Raw genomic sequence first — 21,953 nt, forward strand, 5'->3', positions numbered from 1 at the left:
GATAAGTTTGTGTAAAGACTAACAAAAACAGAACAGCGAGGCCAGAAATCACTGAGCAAAACACCGTTGACAACATAGCCATGTAATTACTGTGAGCTGAGAGAAAATGTGCACAGTTACAATATGTACATCAAATCCCCAGAGGGTCGGGATCTGCAGCCACGACTCAGTCCTCAGTACAACATGCAGTCTGAAACAAACAAGGAAGTTATGGATTGTGCTGTATTATGTACGTGTTTCACAAAATCAACAGAAAGCAACGTGACAAAAATAGTGGGACGATGTAAACTGATCCAATACATTCCTCGATAAAAAATTCACTACAAAAGCCTGGAAACCTTTGTACTAATGTCACACAATCTCTCCAGTTTTTGTCGGAAATATGGCATTTTGAAAATGTGTAAATGCACACGTTGATAAAATAGTTTGATATTTTGGGAAGTCCTTTTATTTTTGCATTTTGTCAGCGAGGATTAGCCTAGCTTAGCGTTAAATCGCTAGCATCGCTTTGACCAAATATGAAAATAATCCATGTACTAGCCTCAAAAGCCCACAGAGTAACACAAAACATCACTCATGACCTAATTTGTTCACACAAAAATGTAAAAATGACAATTTTATTGCAGTGGTTGAAGTGACACGATGTGTTAGCATCAGAAATGCTATTAGGGCTAGTTCTTCCAACCTTTTAGAAAGCTTTCATTCATGGCACTAAATGAGAAAATAAAGTTTTTTCTAAAATGCAGTACTGGTTCTATTCCTGTTATTTAAAATTGGGTTCTGAAAATTAAGCTAAGTTGATTGGATATTGGTATTTATACTCAACTTTCTGAGTCGTCATCATCAATGACATGTGATAATCCTAACTCTACTTTTACAGAAATACTACATGTTGTGTCAGGAAGGTCATTATTGTTCCCGACTGCAAAGACATGACTGTTTTGATATCATAGAGTAACGTGTTTTAGTTACTTTCCATCATCAACAAGAACTTACAGGATAGAAATGAGCATAGCATTAAACTACTTGATTATGGCAGAAATGCTAACAAAGATTTTGGTCAGTAGGATCAGTAAAAACTTACTGAACTTTTTAAGAAAGTAGTATTTCCATTAAATTTAAATACAATTTGATCTGAAACCAAATGATCTCAAGTCTAGGGAACGCTTGAACACCGGCACAGAGACAACAACACACAGTCCAGCTCCTGTAACCTTGGTACAACTTCTAGATTCAGCTTGTTGACCACAGACTCTGTTTCCATCGTCTTGAAGCAACTGGAACTAAACACTGAACAAGCTTTGGCATTTTGGGAGAAACAAAAGTGCACAGTTGTAAGGAATGTATATAATACGACAAACAAAGGGCATCGTGAAAAAAAGCAAAACTGGATGCAGCCTTATTGTTTTAATGTCATTTTATCTCAACTAGGCTTTTGTAATAACAGCTGGAAGCCCAATAGGAGTTTAAAATAAAAATTTGGTTAATCCCTCAGACCCAGGTAGGATCATTCTTTAGTCTCAGCAAGAAAGCAAATAATCACATTTCCCAAAATATCACAACTATTCCTTTATGGCTGATTTCATACCAAATAATTTCCCGCCTGGGCAAAGTCAGTTTAGTCTGGGTGTATGGGATCTTACAGGTCCTCCTTTGTCCATGTGCAGATATAAAGAAGGCTAGTGCTGTCATAATACTACAAACCTTTATCGCTTAAATTTAATAGTGTGGCCACATGTTATACTGAAATTACAGGGGAAGGTTTCAGCAGCTCATCGAAACCAACTTAAATCATCTTTTGGAGATGCAGTGCTGCAAAAGTGTGTTTCAGTCCGTGTGATACAGAGTCGCAGGTGATCACAGGGCTGACTTCACATGCAAGTCTTTGTAAGATGCATGTTCTGCAGGTAAATCCTTGTGGCTGTGCATGATTCTTTCTGCACACATCATGTTAAAAAAGCGTTCAGGACGTTACCGTGTCGGGTCGGCCACACAAGGCTTCTCTCAGTCATAAACTAGAATCACATGGGCTTAAAAAAAAAAACACAGTGCATTAATGAACATAATAAAGCCAGTAGATGAGGTTGAAGAGGGAGAAGGCAGAGGGGAATATAATCCGTGACCATCTGTCGATGGCGTTCACATCAGTGAGGTCTGGGATTTTGATTTTGAGCTGCGAGGACCGTCTTTGTAGACGGGTTTTCTTAAGATGTGCGTTCCTGTCCAGGCTGTGGCGCCCCGACTCGCGTGACCCGCTTGGCTTCCTGTACTGGATAGCCGAGTTGTCGAAGACCATGGAGGACGAGTTGTGGGTCTCGCTCAGACTGGTTGTTATCTCGTTTCCTCCCACCTCGTTGTGGATCTCCAAGGTTGTCAGCAAAATGTTCCCCTGGGAGTCGACCTAGGACCGACAAACAGCAGCGATTTTTAAAACAGGCTACAGCGACTGACGACACATGTGCAGCACGCGTCGGTGCCCCGGGGTCGGTCTTCTCTCGCAGGCTGACAGTTTACAGCCTGGGAACCAGAGCGACCTTCAAAGGCGGGTTTTTCTGTCCCAAAATTAAACGTCTTCTCACAAATCAGCTCAAGGTTGGACTGGCCGGCTTCAATACTAATGCAGTGACAACTATTGCTTCCCACACAAAAACAGATAAATCATTCAGACCAGTTGAGGCACAGGATGAACACAGATATAAAACGTGATCACAAGGCATGAGAGGAGGTGAAAAAGTGAATATTTGTCGTCGTATTTTTTTGGCTGTGGTTTCTCAGATCAACCTCGGACCTGAAATACACTGTGTCTAAAAAATAAGCTCAGGTCTGTGTTACACGGAGTCTTTTAACGAACTGCAGAGAGTGGATAAAAACTTTCTCTCCAGTCCTCATACAATTCTTAACCAAAATAAAGGGAATATTTCTACATGATTTATGGTCATATAGACCACAGGACAACAAGGATACGCCTGACTGCTAAATCCTGTAAACTAATTTAAAATGTAACTCGTGATTTTTTTATGTTTTCTATGCGCCACCGAATTAGTGCAGTGTAAAGGTAATCACCTAATGACATTAATGATGGTTGGAATGGTTTGATTGCACTTACTGGATAGGATGTTAGCAACACAGACATATAAAGACATTAAAAAAGGGCAAAAATACGACAGTGGGAAAGGCAGGTTAAGCAGAATGTACTCGTACGGTGAGAAATGGCTGTGATGGCATGTTACTTTGTTAAATGAGGTCAAACTTTGCACTGCAGCAGCAAAGTTTCAGCCAGAGGTTTCACAGATGTAACACAACAGGCAGTGACAGACACTCACCCGTCGTGAGTGACGACGCCCTTGTACCTGATTGGACAGTTTAAGAGACGAAGACTTGCAATTGCCTCCTTCCAGAATGGACTAGCCAGGAAAAAGACAAACACAAACCCCTTTGTCTGAGATTCGGTCACCTAAGATGCTCACAGAGCATCGGAGTCAGGAGTCAGAAAGTCAATCAGTGTGGACTGGTTAAAGCTGTGACTGATGATTAATTGAAAAAAACATCTGTAGGATGTATTGATCCAGTCACATTAAAAATCACTGTCTCCCACCTTATCCCTCAGAATCGGCTCATCTTTATCCTTGATTTGAAGATCATCCTGGTATCAAATGTAGGTAAAAAGGAGATCTTTCATGGTGTAAATTGTTCTGATCAGCCAAAAATTCTACAGGCTAATGAAAGCCATGGTGTTTAGCCAGAATGCAGTTTTTGAAGGTTTCTTCAGTGAGTTATCAATCCCAGTGCTTGTTTCCACTAAAACTGAGGTTTTGCCTTTGTACTGTGACTCTTAGAGCTGATTTGGGTGAAAATGTCTGAATTAATGAAATTATGAGGAAAATGGTATAAAATCTTTGGAGGGCTTAAAGTCTGAATACATTCATAGTATGAGATATATGGCTTCATTAAATATGCTAAAGTTAAATGTGCACAAAAGACTCCGAGGGTTCAGGTGGGCATCTTTTCAGAGATGGGTTTTTACATAGAGTTACCCATATTTAAAGGGTATTCGAAGCACAATTTTTGATGCTGTTAATAGACGGATAAACATGACGTCATCTACAGTACTGCTAGGGGTGGATCTGAACGCATGGCCACTGGTTTGTGACCAATCAGTAACAAGGCAGACACATCCTAAAGCACATCCTGATTAATCCTCTACATGTTCTAGTTCAAATACAGAGTTTCAAGGAATACTTGACCTGAGAATTAAGACTATAAAAATGTTTACTGGAGTCAAAGATCAAGACAGAAGTCGGATTCTTTTCACACAAACTGCTGTACGACTGGTCTTCTTATTGCAGTTAGCAGCTAGAGATACTCCTGCACAGTTAAATAGGTAACTTTCAGATAGTGATGACGCCTACTTAAATAAATCACTGCTTGAAATGGAATCCACTAAAAAAAACCCTGAACCACGATAACGCTGCATCTCGGCACCCAAGAGCCAAAACATAATGACTACAAATGAATTACTGCAATGATGTTCATTATCATTATTGTAACAATGCTGCATGGTGACATTTCTCAGCAGTGGTTTTAATGTAACGGCTAATTCGTGTATATTTGTGTGATGTCCAAGGAGAATTGCTCCTCATGGTTGATTTAACAGCTATAAGCAGTAAAAGTTGTTAAATTCCAGCCCTGCTTGTTAAAAGAAACACCGCAGTTGTTTTTTTATGAACCTTCTTGGTGTTTGGAAATAATTCTCACCTTGGGCCTGTCAAATTTACTGCGGTCATTATTTGCCTTCTGTGCCCTTTCCGCCAGCTTTTTCTGCATCTGAGGACCTCGGCCAAAGAAGATGTAGTTGACAAAGGCATATTCCAGCAGAGCCAGGAAGACGAACACGAAGCAGCCCATCAGGTACATGTCTATGGCTTTGACGTAGGGGATTTTGGGCAACGTCTCCCTCAAATGGGTGTTGATGGTTGTCATGGTCAGCACAGTGGTGATCCCTGGAAGAAAAAAAAAAAATCTATTTCCACAGTACTAAAGGAGGGCTGAGAACCGATCTCTAAAATGACCATATCCAGAAGAAAACCATGAACACGATTTTTTGGTTTTCTGAAAAGCTAAAAGTCGTCTGTTTGGGTGATGTTGAATATTCTGAACTTGGATGAATTACAACTCACATGACAAGCGAACAGACTCAACAAACACACTGTAACTCTCTCAGTAATTTGCGCCATCTACAGTAATGCTCCTGTGATGTTTCTGTGTCTCCATGAAGCCTCACCGACCTGGACGGTGTGTCTATTTCTGTCGATTCAGGCTTACATAATTAAAACAAAAAATGTTGCACTGTATGGAGTGTGTGGGGGAGTCAAGAGCGCCAGTGGGTACATGGCATCGATTTCTGCATAACAAAGGGACGAGCAAGATTCTGAACACTCCGAGAGCTCGGAGGAGATGGTTACTCAACAAAAACCCCTTGAAATACTGCGCAGTGCTGTCCCTGAGAACACAGCAGGTAAAAGTAGACGGACAGAATAAGAAGTGATAATCATACAAGATGACACACACTATTGTTCATGTCACAGGGGTAGGAAAGTAATGGTGAAAAAAAACATTTACATCACTGGACTCCTCAAGATGACATCTGCCCCTAATAAACTATTTAATGTGGCAAAACAGGAGTTTAATTTGAACAGATGATTTTAAAATCCTGTGTTTGCTCTACACAGCTCTAGTTCTGGTGTTAAATCCCAACAAACTGGCTAATACAGACCCGATCAAAAGTTTAAGATTCCCTGGAAAAATGGCAAAAAATCATATTTTGCATGTTTGGATCTTAACAAGGTTCCAAGTAGAGCTTCAACATGAAACAAGAAGAAATGGGAGTGAGACAAAACATTTTTTTGAGCATGCAATTTATTAAAAACAACGCTTCAAATGCAACATGCTGTTTTACAGCTGATCAAGTTTAGCACCACATGCCTTTAAAAAGCCAAATCTGTGCAAAAATGTGGATTCATTGTCATTTTCTGTCAGGTAGTAACACTGTCATGATATTCTGTTCGCAAAGGCAAGAAAATGTTTCCTTTTTTGAACATGGTTGGGTTGTTGAACTGCATAAGTAGAATCTCTGGCAGTGCGGCATCGCTGCTGAGGTAGGACACAGTAAGACAGTCATTTGGAATTGCTTAAATGATCCTGAGGGTTATGGAACAAAAAAGTCAAGTGGAAGACCCCCAGAAATTTCATCAGCACTGAGCCAGAGGATCTAATTGGCTGTCCGTTAAGCACTGGACAATCCTCAACCCAAATTAAGGCCGTTACTGGTGTCGACTGCAACCCCATAACCATCAGACGGCATCTGAGACTGAAGGGCTTCAAAAATAAAAAAAAGGCTTCAAAAGCCTCATCTCCTTGAACGCCACAGAACTGACCATTTGGACTTTGCAAGAGAGCATCAAACATGGGACATTGAAAGGTGGAAGAACGTTTTATTGTCTGATGAGAAAAAATGTAACCTGATGGTTTCCAACGTAACTGGTATGACAAGGAGATCTCACCTGAGATGTTTTTTACGTGCCACAGTGGAGGGGGAGCCATAATGGTCTGGGGTGCTTTTTCCTTCAGTGGAGCTTCAGGAGGTGCAGGGGCGTCAAACGACCACTGGCTATCTCCAGATGTTGCAGAGAGCATCCCTCATGAGTGAGGGCCATTGTCTGTGTGGTTAAGCCTGGGTTTTTCAACAGGACAATGCTACAGTACACAATGCCCACAGGACAAGGGACTTCTTCCAGGAGAACAGCAACACTCTTTTGGACCATCCTGCGTGTTCCCCTGATCTAAATCCCATTAAGAACCTTTAGGGATGGATGGGAAGAGAAGTTTACAAAAATGGACAATGGAGTTCCAGACAGTAGATGTCCTTCGTGCGGCCGTCTTCACCACTTCCAGAAATGTTCCCACTCACTTTGTGGAAACGCTCACATCAAGCATGCCGCAACGAATTTTTGAAGCGATCAACAATAACGGTGGAGCTACTCATTACTGAGCTCCTGTTTGGAACTTTGATTTCTGGTTTGGGGGGTTTACAGGGCTTTTTTTCGGAGGTGTGGTCCTAAACGTTTAATCAGCTGTAAAATAGCCTGTTTCAGTTTAAGCGTTGTTTTCAATAAAATGCATGCTCAAAAAATGTTTTGCCTCACTCCCTTTTCTTCTTGTTGCCTGTTGAAGCTCTACTTGGAACTTTGTTAAGATCCAACCATGCAAGATATGATTTTTTTTTTGCCATTTTTCAAGTGGTCTGGACTGTTTGAGACAATCTTTTTAAAAAATGTGTATATCCTCCTGGGATCTGCATATCTTTTGCATTAAAAACATATTTTACTACATCTTTGTGAATGATTCATAAAACTCCATACGCTTCAGACATGTTTTTCCGCTGCTCATGTATGAAGCCTGTTAAGCAGCCCAGCTAATTTGGCTTTGCTCAGGATATTCACACCACCCACCAAAGAGAATGGAGACCTGTAATGAATCACCGTTGATTGATTTTGTAAAGCACAGGAGTAGGGATGCTTTCTAACTTGCATTGATCTGACAGCGTCCCAGACAGCAGTCTTCTCAACGAGGAGGCGTTACGGCGGAGTGAGCCGACTCGTGCGTTAAATGACGAGGTCTGAGCCAGCACAGGGGCTTCCAAATCCAGCTTCCCACCAGACTTCCTAAGATGTACTACATTCATCTAATCACCGCGTATGCTCAAGTGAGATTTTATTATTGGTACGTTAATGTGCTCTTCCTTACGCAGGCTTGACTGAGAGTGCACCAAAGCTGATTGAGGATTTCCATTAAGGCAAATATTCTAGCAGCGATCAATGCAGTTAGGGAGGTATGGTGTTATACAACGGTGAACTGTTTCAGCCCTAGAAGCCAGTGGAAAGTGTGAGTCTTGAGATCCAGTTGAGTCTCCTATTACACCACAATGCAGAGGCTTCAAACAGACTGAAGGAAACGCACAGCTGTGATTATTTGTTCTTCTTGAATCTGTTGTTTATCTGTTCAAATGTGGCACGTGGGAGGAACTCACAGTTTAGTTTTGAATGCATAATGCCTCACCAGGACTATTCTTCTTTGTTAGTGCTACTACAGAATCTTTGTGAGTGCTTTCTTTTACATAAATATTCTTTAAACAAACCAATTTTTCATTCCCACACAAGCCATTTCTTTTAATATTTACGCTGTCAAGATTCATCTGGTCCTACATTTGACACATCTATAAGTCAGACGGATGGATACTGAATGCATAATGTTAATGTAAAATAATTGTGAGTAACCAGTCACAAATCCATCCTCTAATTACAGAATCGCCACTTTGATAATGTCACAGTTAAGTGTTACTTTCTGGTTTCCAGCTTTGGCACAGAGCTGGTCCCTGTTCACAAGCCTTATAAAACACAGAGTGTGTAGATTAAACTACAGTCCAGAGGTCAACTCACTGCATTCGAAAAATCATACCTAATGCAACTCTGGCAGCTGAGGCGTCATAATTTATCCAGAACGACACCCAGGACAAGATGGTGATGAGGATGGAGGGCATGTACGTCTGCAGGATGAAGTAACCGATGTTTCGCTTCAGCTTGAAGCTCAGAGACAGTCGAGGGTAGGCACCTGCAGGACAACACATCAAGTAAAAATCAGGCCTCTATAATTCAGGAGAAACATGGGGATGCCTTCCACTTTGATTTGGTTTCTGTGGTGATGAGCTCATCAACTGTATTTACACATGAACTGCAGGCAAAAACGAGACACTGTCCACATTCTCACATGATGCAAACAAACAAAACTTTGGGAAAAGCATGCCAGAGACAGGACACATGAAGCCCACTTGCTCAGGACGGTTACAAGCAGGACACATATATACCAACCCTTAGGCTTTATACTTGGGATCTGGAAAATTAAAGACATTTAATATCTGCTCCAACTTAGACATTTAGGTTTTCACATACAGCTCAACCAGGTAGTATCATGAAAATCTCAGGGTTGCAAACTGAATATGAATGATGAAAACTGTTCATGAGTAAAAGTAGTTGTCATTATTTACAAGTACCTATGAATGTATATTTAAATATAACGTACTCAGTTTCTTAGTTTGTTCCCTTAATCTTAGACAAAGATTAAGGGAACAAAAGTTATCTAAACCTACCTGGACCAAGTAAAAACTAAGTGGCCCTTAAACCTAATAGCTGCCATTCATTAACTACATTTTCTGTCTGCTTATTTTTGACTAATATTAGTTTTTTTTTTTTTTGATAATCTGAAACATTTCAGTCAGAAAAATATGCAAAAATGAGAAATAAGAATATTAGAGTAGACCTCCTCACAGTCTGCTCATTTATTGTACAGTAACGTCAGTATATTTAACAAAGCCACACAAAATGTTACCTTCACACCATAAATATTTTCAGAGTTACAGACGCTTCTGGGGGATGGGGTGGGTTGAAGTTTGGAGCTTTTTAATTTGTTATTTCTCCAAGCATTTTTGAGTCCTCTAAACTTCATAAGTACTCGGAAGTATCCACATTTTCAGGGTTGAACAACACATTTAAGCTGTTAAAAACTGCAATTCTACACGCACGCCACGTGTCACAACATGAAGACAAAATCTGTTTCTGCTGTTCGGTATGATTTTGTTCTATAACCAACTGTGAGCATCGATATTTTGGGATATGTATGTTTAAATAAACTATTACAGTTTGGTGTCCTTGATGTAGAGGAATAGAGACAAGTATTGGTGACCTTGGATGTTTGATACATTTCCAGTAATTTATGGAGTAAGCGACAAAAAGTGCATTCTGGGTAAACTCTCAAGGCGCATATCACCATGGCTGCTTAAAACAAAGTCTCCTTTTTTTCCTTCATTTTGATACCAGGATAATTTTCTCACCACAATTGATTCTGTTTAGTTTTATAACAAAATAAGTATCTGAGAATGTGCACAAAACTTTGTAAATGTAAAGGCTCCTAGTAGACAGACTAATGCCATAAAGTTGATTCTGTTCATCTGGACGTAGCATCTTCAGTGGAAGAAACGTTTCGTCACTCATCCAAGTGACTTCTTCAGTCTCAGCTGACTGCAGGTTTCCCCAATCTTATAAACAGTATATTTGCATAATGACTGAACTAGCACCACTGACGAACAATAGGCTGTGAAGTCAGTTTCTAGATCATTAATATGTAAATTGTCATGACGATCGATCAACAAGCACTGATTTAAGACCGTTGATCAATGACAACTGATTAATGGCCATGAGTCCCATTCACAGAGAGTTGGGGAATTTATCTGGATAACTGAGCATGCATCAAGACAGACACACTTCTGGTATCGAGTTCAAAATCCTACATCGCCTTGTTCTCAAGTGATCTCATTCACAAGATTTTCAGAAAACATAACCTCTGACCTTGAGGTCATCACTGAGATTCAGAGGGGTAAAAGTTATGTGTCAATATGTGTGCACATTCTTAAAAGGTTAATATGTATATTAATTTTTAAATATCTCAAAACCTAGACAGAGATTTCTACATAAAAGTATTTGTACACAAACACACAGTGTATATGTACAGATAATGATAATTTAAAACACACACACACACACACACACACACACACACACACACACACACACACACACACACACACACACACACACACACACACACACACACACACACACAATAAGAGGATGTTGAGAAGAAGTTAAAAGCATCTGCAGACACTCCATTTATTAGAGTTTATTGTATCAGGATGTGACAGTGATCCTAATGAGCTCTAATAGTTCTCTCTACATTATCTATATAGAAACGCTCGGACAGTAGCCATCCTACATGTCATTAATTCAGCAGTGAGGATAATCACTGTTTTGATGCCTCTGAGTTGTTATTGTATTATAGGAGAATAATTCATGCTGCCAGCACTCTGCCTCATGAATGCATTATGTTGCTGTATGCAACAGCCCCCATTCTTTATCAACAGCATCAAGAAGCATGCCTTCACTTTTATTATTCTCACTTCTGATGACACAAATGGAGGTATGATACAAATATTGCAGTTAAGGAAGCTCAGTGCATCTCTTAATTTCAAGCAATGAGAATATAATGTTTAACAGATCTGGTCATTGCATGAAGGACAGTTTATCATCCTGACTCGGCTCAGATACATAAAAAAAGTGAGTCAACACCACAAAAAGCAGGTTATTTTCTACTTTTTTTTAGGGCCATTAGTAGCACTAAGACCCTTCACCCACTGTACCTTTACAGGTATGTTTGAACTAAATAGACTCAGTCCAGGTTCTTGTCTAAGTGCAATCAAATGCATTATGGGAGACTGCAGACATTCTCATGTCAGACTTAGTTTAGTTCCAAATTCTCAACCTGCACTCTGTGTGTCTTCAGCCAGAGTTACAAACTGGAGGATCATTTTAACCAGGTATGTGTTTAGTAGGCAGCAGAACTTTTTGTGCATGAGACGTCCAAAACCTGCAAACACCCACTTCCACCTATGGGAGGAAGCAAGCAGTCCTTCTGCAGCAGCGTGCAGCTCCATCCAGTTTTAAAGCAGCAGTTTTATAGTATGCACCGAAAAAACAGCCAGTCATGAATTAATATACTGGGAGGTCTCAAGATTGACGACAGGTAACACAACACAGCCTCTGCACAACCTCTGGGATCACTGACTATTGGATGAAGTGCATCTGAATGCATCTTGATGGAGGCGTGTGAGATGTGCTGCTTTTACATTGTTTGCTGAGCACACGTTGTGCCAAACTCTTAATACAAGATAAGGTGTTTTTATCTCAGTTATAAGCTAATTTCACTGAGGTTATTTGACACTATAATCAGGGACAACACATCTGAACTGATTTCTGGTGATGTCAACTGAACGCGAGCATGCACCCTCTAAAATGTTCTTTCATGGAATCAAGAAAAAACTTGCCTGTGGAGAAGACTACATTCCTGGAAACCAGTTTGTAGTCCACTATGGAGAACTGAGGGAGCTCAATGCGTTTTACCCCGGTCACAGCAGTTTCTCCTCCTTTCCAGTAAAACTCTATATCATCTGTTGTGTAACCATCTGCAAGAAAACAAGTCACATGATGTGTTCTTAACAGTGGAAAAACTCTGAAAAGTGAATCTGTCTCATTTCACTGGATGTATTTTTATATCCTTAAGAGAAATCAGGACGCCCGGTAGCTGTAACTGATTTAGAGTAAGTCTCATGAATCACACAGATCCAGCCGTCTGTAAGCGCTGATTGCATGAGATGTGAATCTTCATGGGGATGTGTGTCAGTGCAGACAGACAGGCTGATACCAAATGCATGAGATCCATGACCGCCAACAGTTTTATGGCAGCACGGACAGCCGAACACGTCATCTAGACTGATGAAGCTGGACTAATCATTACGGTGCTCCACTATGGAAATCACTGTCTGCTCAGCTCAGAACCTCTCCGTGCAGACGAAGTCGTTTAACTGGAGAGGGTGCAGCGAGCAATCTCACTGGGATATGACAGATTAATAAATCCAGAGCAATTCAGCAGCCTGTGCAGTTTTTGTCTCCAACCGATGACTGAACATTTTTTATGAGAATTACGGCGCCGTTCATATTTTTAAGTGATGAAAAAAGTCGGGCTAACTGCTGTATTTCTTTACAAAGCACAAGATGCAGGGCTTAAACTTACAACTCTCAATTTCCAGAGTGCAATTCTGCTCGTCCAGCGGGTATCGCCTCAGATCCATCATGCAGGCGGCTGTCGTCGTGATTCTGAGTCAAAAGAGGAACAAAAGAGAGGTGACCTCGTTTTAGATTCAGGACAGCTGTTAGAGCAGAGGATGTTCGGAAAAATGTGTTTCATCTGAGGAAGATGCAAATGGCATCCATTTTTATTATTAATTGTTTAAAGGAAGAAAAACAAACTTCCTGCCAATTACTTCCACTCTCATTTCCAGACTCTTCAGAGTTGCACATTTAAACTGAGAATCCAATTCTGAGTTAGTCCAAACAAACGTATGACAGCAGTTATGAGATGCGACTTCCTGCATTAGCATTAAATTGTGTTGAACTGCAGCTTGAATTGCTTCAACAAAACAAATAAAGCTTTTTGCCACTTCATGAATCTTGGGCAGTTTGGAGAGCTATGCGATGGTGTAAAAGCCAGATGCAGCCAATAAGCACCGGAGATGGATTGGTAATTAATTGTACAGAGTATTATGTGAGATGGTGATAAATGCTGAAAATATGCAAAAACATATGTCATCCCACTTGGTTCATACAGAGGAAAACCAAGACAGAAGGCACAGAATGTGAGAGGAAGCCTATCATGTATGAATATTAACAAGAAAAATGACCTCCAAGTTTTTGTCCACAGCCAATATGTTACTAATGTTGCCTCACTGGAATGTGAAATAACTGACAAATTCTTATATTATTAGAAACATGACAGAATCAGCATGAAGAAATTGATCCCAGCATATGAGCTGATCTCAGTGGTTCAGCCACTGAAATCCTATAAGTCCAATCTCTTATACAGTGCATGTGCAAGCCACTGCACAACCCACCCCAGCTGCTTCTTTTCATGCTGTTTCTGACTTAGCGTCATATCTGCTCTCACTGATGCAGCTCTGCTCTGTGCTGGAGTCATACTGCTGCTCTCCAAAGAGCTGAGAGCTTGACCGACTAATATAAATTCCTGCAGTTAAAATAACAGTTTTCCTTTTTCAACAGTGGCTGAAATAAAGGCCGGTTGCAAATAATACTTGGTTAAAAACACCCAGAATCTGGTAGAATTACTGCACTTGAAAATCCAGCCTCTCAGAAAATGTCTCTCAGAATAACTGTGCTTTTTTTGCCACAATTGAGGAGCGCCACTTTAAAGACATTTTTTTCAAGACAGGAAGAAAACTGAAGCTCCTATAAACTGATGAATAAAGAATACAAGCCTACCCTGAAAGGTCAAGCTAAACAGCAGTTCTTACCTGAGGCCGTAGAGAACAGTGCCATCCGGGTGAAGTCGAATCATCCGGTTCTTTACTGTGACACCATGCACAAAGGACTTCTTGTCATTGAGAAAGTAGGTGTCTGGGACCCAGAGCTGGTCTGCTACTCTGTTGTCTAGTGTCAGGTTGAGAGGGATCCCTGCATAAGCCAGCCTCTTATCTCTCCAATACTGCTGGAAGTACATAGTCAGCGTGTAGTCCTGTGAAATGTAAAAGAGCACGGTCATGTAGCTATGCTAAGTCAGAGAAGTGCAGGGATGTAGCATACATAACAGGAGGCCAACACCATCCACCATCCAAACTGTAGCCAGACTTTCTAAAAAGGTTTTGAAGTTTAGCGCTTGATTTGTGCAGCCCGCAGGTCCGGACGGATTTTTTGGTCACAAAAACGATATTTATAGGACTGTCAGTCTGCTCTGGGTGATCGTATTTCAGGACCTGCCTCAAAAAGAAACCCTTCTCAGCTGTTCTCTCTGCACAAGACTGGCACAAGCCCTCAAACTATAGATTTCCATTACTACAAGCCGTGTCAACACCGTGTTTCAGCTTAGTACTGACCACTTTTTTTTTTTAGATAGCATTGCATATTACCAGCCATACATACAAAGGCATCCATTATTTATTGAGCATTCATTTGCAGCTAGCTCCACGAGTTAATCCATCAAACACAAAAGCTTTTTCAGCCCTTTAATGGAGCTCTTTACTAGCTCACTTTGCTGTGTTCTGCTGACTTATGTTCTCGTGAATAAATAAAACAGGACTCAGGAAATAAACAAAAAGTTGTCCACGCTCAAAATGCCTGTCCTCCGGTGCAACAACATATTCACGATAAAGTGTTCAAAAATGCGTCGGTGGTATTTTCTCTCTCTACGCTGAACTGATTATTGCTTAGGATGGTCTTTGTGGTGTCACGCTATAAACTGCTGATCTGATCGCAACAGAGGAAAGAACTGCATTTTTTTTTACTTTGTATACAAAGTGCAAAGAGACACCTGGGTTTTGGAGGACTGACAAATAATAAGCTTGTTTTGTGTATGTGATTTGACAGTATATTATAATACAGCATGCATTCCAATGAATAATTCAGTGTGCGTGTGTATAATCAGAATAAATATTCGTTTCAAAGAGCTCCACAGTCGTTACTGTGACTGTGTGAGGTTTTTTCATTTGTTTGCCGTACAGGAAACATTTTTAACTCGTCAGACTGGGTGTAGGTTCTGTAGTGAACTGTGGTGAGTTAGATTTCAGAAAATCCCTGGCTTGCGAATTGACTGTTTTATTTTCTGAGATGCCTTCACCCTCCCAATTCTCTTCCCCCCCCCTGCAAACAGAAGATGCCCTCATTATGCTCCCTCCCACAAGCAGCAGAGCTGTGGGATGGGTGAATCAGCTTTACACAACAGCTCTTCTACTACAGCGATGGTGCCCATCTACCAACACGCTCCCTCCATGTCTGGACCACAGCTATTTTAGTCTCTTTGAGATCTTCAGATCTCACAGCTATCCTTGACTACTTTAAACAAGCAGCTCAGAAACGAATTTATACCACATCACTCTCGCTGTACATGCTGTACTGTACGCCCTCGAGCTCCCAGCACCCTGTGTAACCTGCAGGCTCCCTCAGGGATCTATTCTAGGCCTCGGCTAATTCCCCACAGAGGCTTCTCAGTTTGTGTACAGTCAGACAGCCACACTGGAGGGCAGCGTAGTCAACTGTTGTCCAATGAAAACTCAAGAAAGAGACTCAGATGCCAGATCAGGTCACAATTCACTTGTTTGGAGCAAAAAGACTTTGTACACTGTTACAGGCTGGTCGGCCTTCCAAATGTGAAACACCACCAGTGTGTAACTAGTTGTACTTTGATGATAATCTTTAAAAGAGACAAAGGTTATGTTTACATATTACATGTATAATATTTAATTAATGAAAAAGATATCAATGTGCCACAATACATGCAACAACTAATTAAATTCAAGGTAAGAAATCTGATTGTAATTGGATTAATCAATGCATGAGGACTACGGCTAGTTGTTGGGATTTTTTTTTGGCATTTTGCCTTTATTGGATAGCGATAGTGGAGCTAGACAGAGAGGGAGGGAAAGACGTGCAACAAAGGGCCGTGGGGTGGACTCAAACCCGGGCTGCTGCTTTCTGGCTGCATGGCATGCGGTCGCAATGTAATGGTACATGATTATGTACCATTTACGTATTTCCTTTATGCTGGCAATGTTTTCATTGCAACATAAGTTTAGATTTTTTTATTAAACATGTGATCCTTGTCTTCCTTCATCGGTGTCAGTCAGGCCCTCTGGAGAGAAATGTTGCCCACCCTTTGTACAAAGTAAAGACTGTTTAAGCTCTTAAAATCCAGGCTCAGATTTCCTGTGGAAGCCATCCAAACAGGATGTGACACAGAGCTCCTCATTAATTAGACCTCCCTTAAATCCAACACTGCAAGCAGTTAAAGACTTTACACGTCTGAGAAGCGAAATAGTTTCAGTAGATGGACGATCACTTTCCAGATACCAAGGAAATTTTATCTTTATCTTCCACTTGGTAAAAACATCACTGGTCATCCTTTTGTTGCTAAAAATGAGCATATAATTAAAGTTGAACAAGTCATAACATAATTTATATTTTAATCTGAAGACTCAATTGTATAAGATCAATATTGTGAAATGGTTTGAAAATTAAATTGTTAAATTATAATGCAACATTACTTATATTTATCTTTATTAAACAAAAAGAACTTTGATAAATACATTTCCCAGTTCTATCAGAGGCACTTATGTCCACTAATAACAGATCGTTAGAAAGTTATTTTTTAAGGATGAGTCCCAGCTTTTAGAGGCTAATAGAGATCAAACAGCAACATATTATGATATTTGAGGAGGTTGTTGAGGGGGGTGGAGGGAGCTTCGGCAGTTGTCATCAGATAGTAAAAAAAGAAAATCTTTATTCAATGGCCATGCTGTACATGAGTAATATGGATAAATGAATGAGTGATTGTGCAGCACGAAAAAGCTAATCAGCTAATGGAAGTGCAGAATCTTACCAGAGTTAAGATAAAAGCAGTTAAAGTAAGCCTGTTATGCTTTACCTGGTGGATGCTCGTACTAAGCGAGTGAATGTGAAAGTAATCTCCGTGAGCCAAAGTTCAGACCTCAAACTGCTCTGAAGAGATCCACCTGTCTACTCATCGTCCCATTATGGTGGGCAGTCCGTTGGCAGCTTCGGACTGCCGTCCACTGCGGAGAGTATCTATTGTCAGATGGGGGCAGTGTCTAAAATTTGTGGTACAACCGGTCTCCATAGGCTACTCCTGCTTTTGCTGTTGGGCCACCAAGCAGCTATGGAAAAAGTTCTAACATACAAAGACAGTTAAAGGCACTGAAAAGTGTCCACCACAGCCACTGTTGCTACTTTCATTGGTGTTATTTTATAAAAAAATAAAAAATAAATCTTTTTTGCGCTTCTCCCTTTCCAGGTGAATTCACTTCCTGGTCAACTAATCAACCAATCAGCATTCAAATGATGTCCAACATCGTCCACATAAGTCACTGTGCAGCTGGGATTTTGCACAACTGCACAGATCGCGTGTCCAGTGGTTGAAAAGCTCACAGGTGGGCTCTCTGTAAGCAAATACCTCGAGGAATGGACACAAATGCTGTACTTTAAGTTTATGTCTACAAACACAGAAGCCCCACCCACCTGCTACTCAAACCTTCTATTTGCAAGAAACAGCCAATCGTAAGCTACTCTACTAAATCATGAGAATGAATCAGCTTACAGGACATTACAGAATTACGGCTCAGCAATACTGCAGCAGTACCTTACTCCACACCACTGAGGTCATAATATGCCAAACACTTTTTCACTGACAGTATCTACCAGCAAAAGTTCTCAGAAAGTTCTCAAAGATCATTCCACGGAGGTTTTCAAAATGTTGGCGTCATGTGATGACTCAACTCATGATAAAATACTTATAATACCTGCAATGCTCGTCATGTTGGTTTGGGTTTGAAGGGTGCTGTTGTTTGTTATCAGATGTCACGTAGACCACAAGAGACATAAAGGCGTTTGTTCTCAGCACCAGTGAGTAAATGAGGCCCGGTGGGAGGTTGAGACTGTTGTGTCATTTTTGGCTTGGAGCGATCGCAGTCTCAAACTCAGACACGGTTACTGTGTGCCAGTCAAACATCGTCTACGTCATCCTAACACCAGGATGTCTGCTGGGAGTGTAGGAATGGCACTCTGAGAATCTCGCCCCGTGCAATCGGGGGGCTTTTCATCACTCCATGAGACAGTTAGGTGTTCCCAGTAGGTTTCCAAAGTGTGCTAGATGTGTTTTACAAACTATCCATTTAATAGTTTCATCCTCTGTATCCTCCCACGCTGCAGCAAACAAGCCGTTCATTAAATGATTTATTCGTTGTGCTGTCAAAAATCTCGTACTATTACATTATGAAAGAAAAGCTGTTAAATAGCTGCTTTTGTGGAGGGGAGATATAACCATGCTTTAAGTCATTCAAGTGTCTTTGGTGAATGTGTAGACACATTAAGGCCTAAAAACATAATGGATCATCCCAACATACATCTCCAATACATCAATAACAAGAGACACTTAAAGGCAACAAACACTACAAAGAGCCCGGCTCTTCAGTTTGGTTGAGGAATAAGTGAAAATCCTGAAATGTATTAAATCACACAACGTGTTTTATTTATTTGCCATTCCATTGGAAATTAAATTATGGTTTTACTGAAGCAATGCTGAAAACATGTGGCAAACCGAGTCTGAGCACTACTTAAAGAGTAATATATATGTATTATTGTTTTGTTGTTTGCCACTTTGGGGGAAGTGAGAGCACAACAACATCGACATATTATGATAGTGATCTGGGCATACAGCAGAAATAGGGTATTAATGACTTCCCACCAGATTTAACTCTAAGTTTAACTGCCTTTTGATGCTGGCCAGGCAGCATAAAATGATTTTTCCACAGTAACCTGCAGTTGCGGCTGAAAACAAACGGCGAAGGCAGAAAACATAGTTTTGTACATGTGATCACTTCATCGTGCTGGGATCATAAATGAAAACTAAAATCTGTTATTGTGATACATTTTCTGTTTATGCTTCCCCTTAAAGATCTTTTAACCGCGGGTGAAAATAGTTAGGACATAAAGCAGGAAGTAAAATCCAGGCAGGAATCATGAGAAAATGATCTATCAAAATAAAACGGGAAGCAATAAAAGAAATCAACTCAAACAAGAAGACAGTGAAACACAAGGGATCACAGAAGCATACAGCACACAGACAGGACGGAGGGAAGCAAAGGCAGGGAAACAACAATGACAACACAAAGACCACGACCACAGCGCGTGAAGCTACGTCTCAACCCACACACACGTTTTCATAAAACCACTGGTGCAGCATTCATTTGCCTCGAACGGTAATGCCCAGCAACGGAGGCAACATGCTGGCATCGCTGACTGGCAGACAGGCTTCCAAAAATGCACTGCACACACTCAGGTCCCAAACAATATAACCGTCAAGTCTGAAGTGGATCTGATGAATGGTTTTTGGAAGAACAGACAGACACACAGACAGAGATTCATACTCTATTAGCAAGATTAAAAAAGATGAATTACACAGAGTCTTCTGTTGGTTCTGCTCTTAACTATGAGCCATTTATAATGAAAAGAACTTTAAAGAGCTCTTCACACACCGTGAAACTCAGTGATTAAAACATTTATGAGACCTTAAAGTAAAAAAACAAACAAAAAACCCCCCAAAACTTGGGTCATCTTGGTCTTTTCAATGCTTCAAACTGACTGAATGAGTCAAAAAGTTCCTCTCATTTAGTTTAACCTAGAATTACGCTCCCAAAAAGCCCTTGAAGTTCTATTTTTATTCAAAGCGTCCTGTTAGAGTGACAAACACGGCCTTTATATTCCACTGAATGCAGCACAGTGTGAAACTCTGCTTGCTCCATAAAAAGAACTACCTTAGTATTTGTTGCTGAGTTCTTCTTACCTTCTGAGTGACCCGAGGCTTTTTACTAAGTTTTAAAGCTGACTTATTAACTAAGCCCTTCAATATAAATCTGGGGGAACATCTGTTTTGTAAGGGTAACACTTCCTTCAGGCAGAAGGTGGATAATGTTAAAGTGTCAAAAAGGATGGGAGATTTAGGACATGATGAATTCATCTTCCAGCTGACTCATGCGGAGGATACCGAACTAATGTGTGACTGCACTGGTCGGAGGACCCGCTGTGCACGCGCAGGTGCTTTTCTGCAAAGTGTAGGAGCTCTTCACATGAAGGAGTGATAGCTCTAAAGGTGTGCACGTTTGTTCCTGGAGTGCACTTGTGTGCAGTGTGACACCGCGGGGAGGAGGCTTTATTAAAAATAACGACAGAACTGAAGTGGACACAGAGTAATCTTAATTTTCCTCTAAAAATAGAGGAAAGCGAGGAAAGTCAGAAAAATATTAATAATCTCATCTCCTAGACAACAAGCTCTGCAGCTCGCCCACACAGTCTATAACAGGCCAAAGCCTCGTGTGACTCTGGCTGTTTGAAAGCTGCCAGCACCTTTCTGCTCTCCACTCCTTCTCAGAGGGAAAGATGGCAAGTTCTCCTTTTGTCTTTATAGGTCACCAAATTCTTTTATCATGATTTTTAAATCAGAATTTGACACATTAAAAATGCCTGCCATTTTCCACATATAAAAAAACAGGGAACAAAAACTTTAAGAATAAAGCAGATGTTATGACTGACGCAGCTGTACCTGTTCAGCTGATCTCCATCCCATAATTACAGATTACAGGTGGCTAGCTCATTCATTGCTGCATGGGATTCAGGACATCAGCCTGCAAGAGCGAAATAAACCCTCCATCTCTCTTTCTCGTGTCACCCAGTGTGTGTTGAGGACTGCACCATTCACACCTCCGCTGTTCCGTCTGTGCCACAGAATTAGCATTATAACGGGTGGATGAGCTTACATTAATCGACTCCATAAGCATCCAGCTATTCCTAAAAGTTAAGAGAGAAAAGAGCTTGAGCCAGCCGTGTGTTTACAACCTGCCTGTGTCGGAGTGTAAGACATTGCGGCAGGAGAAACTAATTGCTAGCCATTGTTTTAGGTCCTCTGAGCATCACTTATTGGTCTATGGCACTCTTTTTTATAATCCTAGTTAAAGTGGAACTATATTGCCCATTTCCAGCTCTGTTTTTCTATTCTTGGACTCTACTAGAGTAGTTTTGTATGCTTTTTTTTCTTATACTGTGCCTCAGTGCAGCCCCTCAGTTCATCATCTGTCTGAAACAAGCTTAAAGTTTGAGCTTTTGCCTCACAAATATTAATTGTACAATCATCACACCACGTACCATTTTCAGAAATGATATTGGAGGCATAATGTTTGCCAGAGTCTCCAGACTCTTTCATGCTGACATGTGCTCAATTTGAATGTGCTCTCATCTGTGAAGAGAACAGGTACTGGTGGTGGACCTGCGAGTTCTGGAGTTCTCTAATGCCAATTGACCTGCACTGTGGTGGTCTGTGAGCACATGTCCCACTAAAGAACTTTGGGGTCTCATGCCGCCCTCACGGAGTCTGAATCTGATAGTTTGGTAGGAAAGATGCACATGAGTAGCCGGCTGGAGGTCATTTTGAAGTGATCTTTTGTTCCTCTCATTAAGAAGCAGATACTGGGCCTGCTGCTGGGTTGATGCCCTTCTACGACCTGTTTAGCTATCCTTATATAATAGAGTGTCTCCTGCTATCTCCTTCATACTCTTTAGACTGCTGGGAGACACAGCAAACCTTCTTGTGTTGGCACATATGGATGCCCTCCTGAAGGAGCTACAACACCTATGCAACTTGAATAGGGTCCAGGTACC

At 40.9% G+C, this 21,953-nt stretch overlaps 1 protein-coding gene across 2 annotated transcripts in view; it reads right to left on the reverse strand.

The window, feature by feature from the left end:
- Positions 1-21,953, reverse strand: part of gabrb3 (gamma-aminobutyric acid type A receptor subunit beta3) — a 27,187-nt gene continuing 5,234 nt past the window's right edge. The window contains exons 4-10 of one of the 2 annotated variants that reach the window (XM_039607523.1): positions 14,030-14,250; positions 12,736-12,818; positions 11,990-12,127; positions 8,515-8,667; positions 4,756-5,000; positions 3,324-3,404; positions 1-2,401 (exon numbers count right to left, since the gene is read on the reverse strand). In XM_039607523.1, coding sequence (XP_039463457.1) covers positions 2,054-2,401; positions 3,324-3,404; positions 4,756-5,000; positions 8,515-8,667; positions 11,990-12,127; positions 12,736-12,818; positions 14,030-14,250 — 1,269 coding nt within the window. In that variant the 3' untranslated portion in view covers positions 1-2,053. The remainder of the gene's footprint in view (positions 2,402-3,323; positions 3,405-4,755; positions 5,001-8,514; positions 8,668-11,989; positions 12,128-12,735; positions 12,819-14,029; positions 14,251-21,953) is intronic. The other variant, XM_039607524.1, reaches the window with a different exon arrangement.

This window comes from Oreochromis aureus, linkage group 23, assembly GCF_013358895.1.
Source record: "Oreochromis aureus strain Israel breed Guangdong linkage group 23, ZZ_aureus, whole genome shotgun sequence".
NCBI classification, from domain to species: Eukaryota; Metazoa; Chordata; class Actinopteri; order Cichliformes; family Cichlidae; genus Oreochromis; species Oreochromis aureus.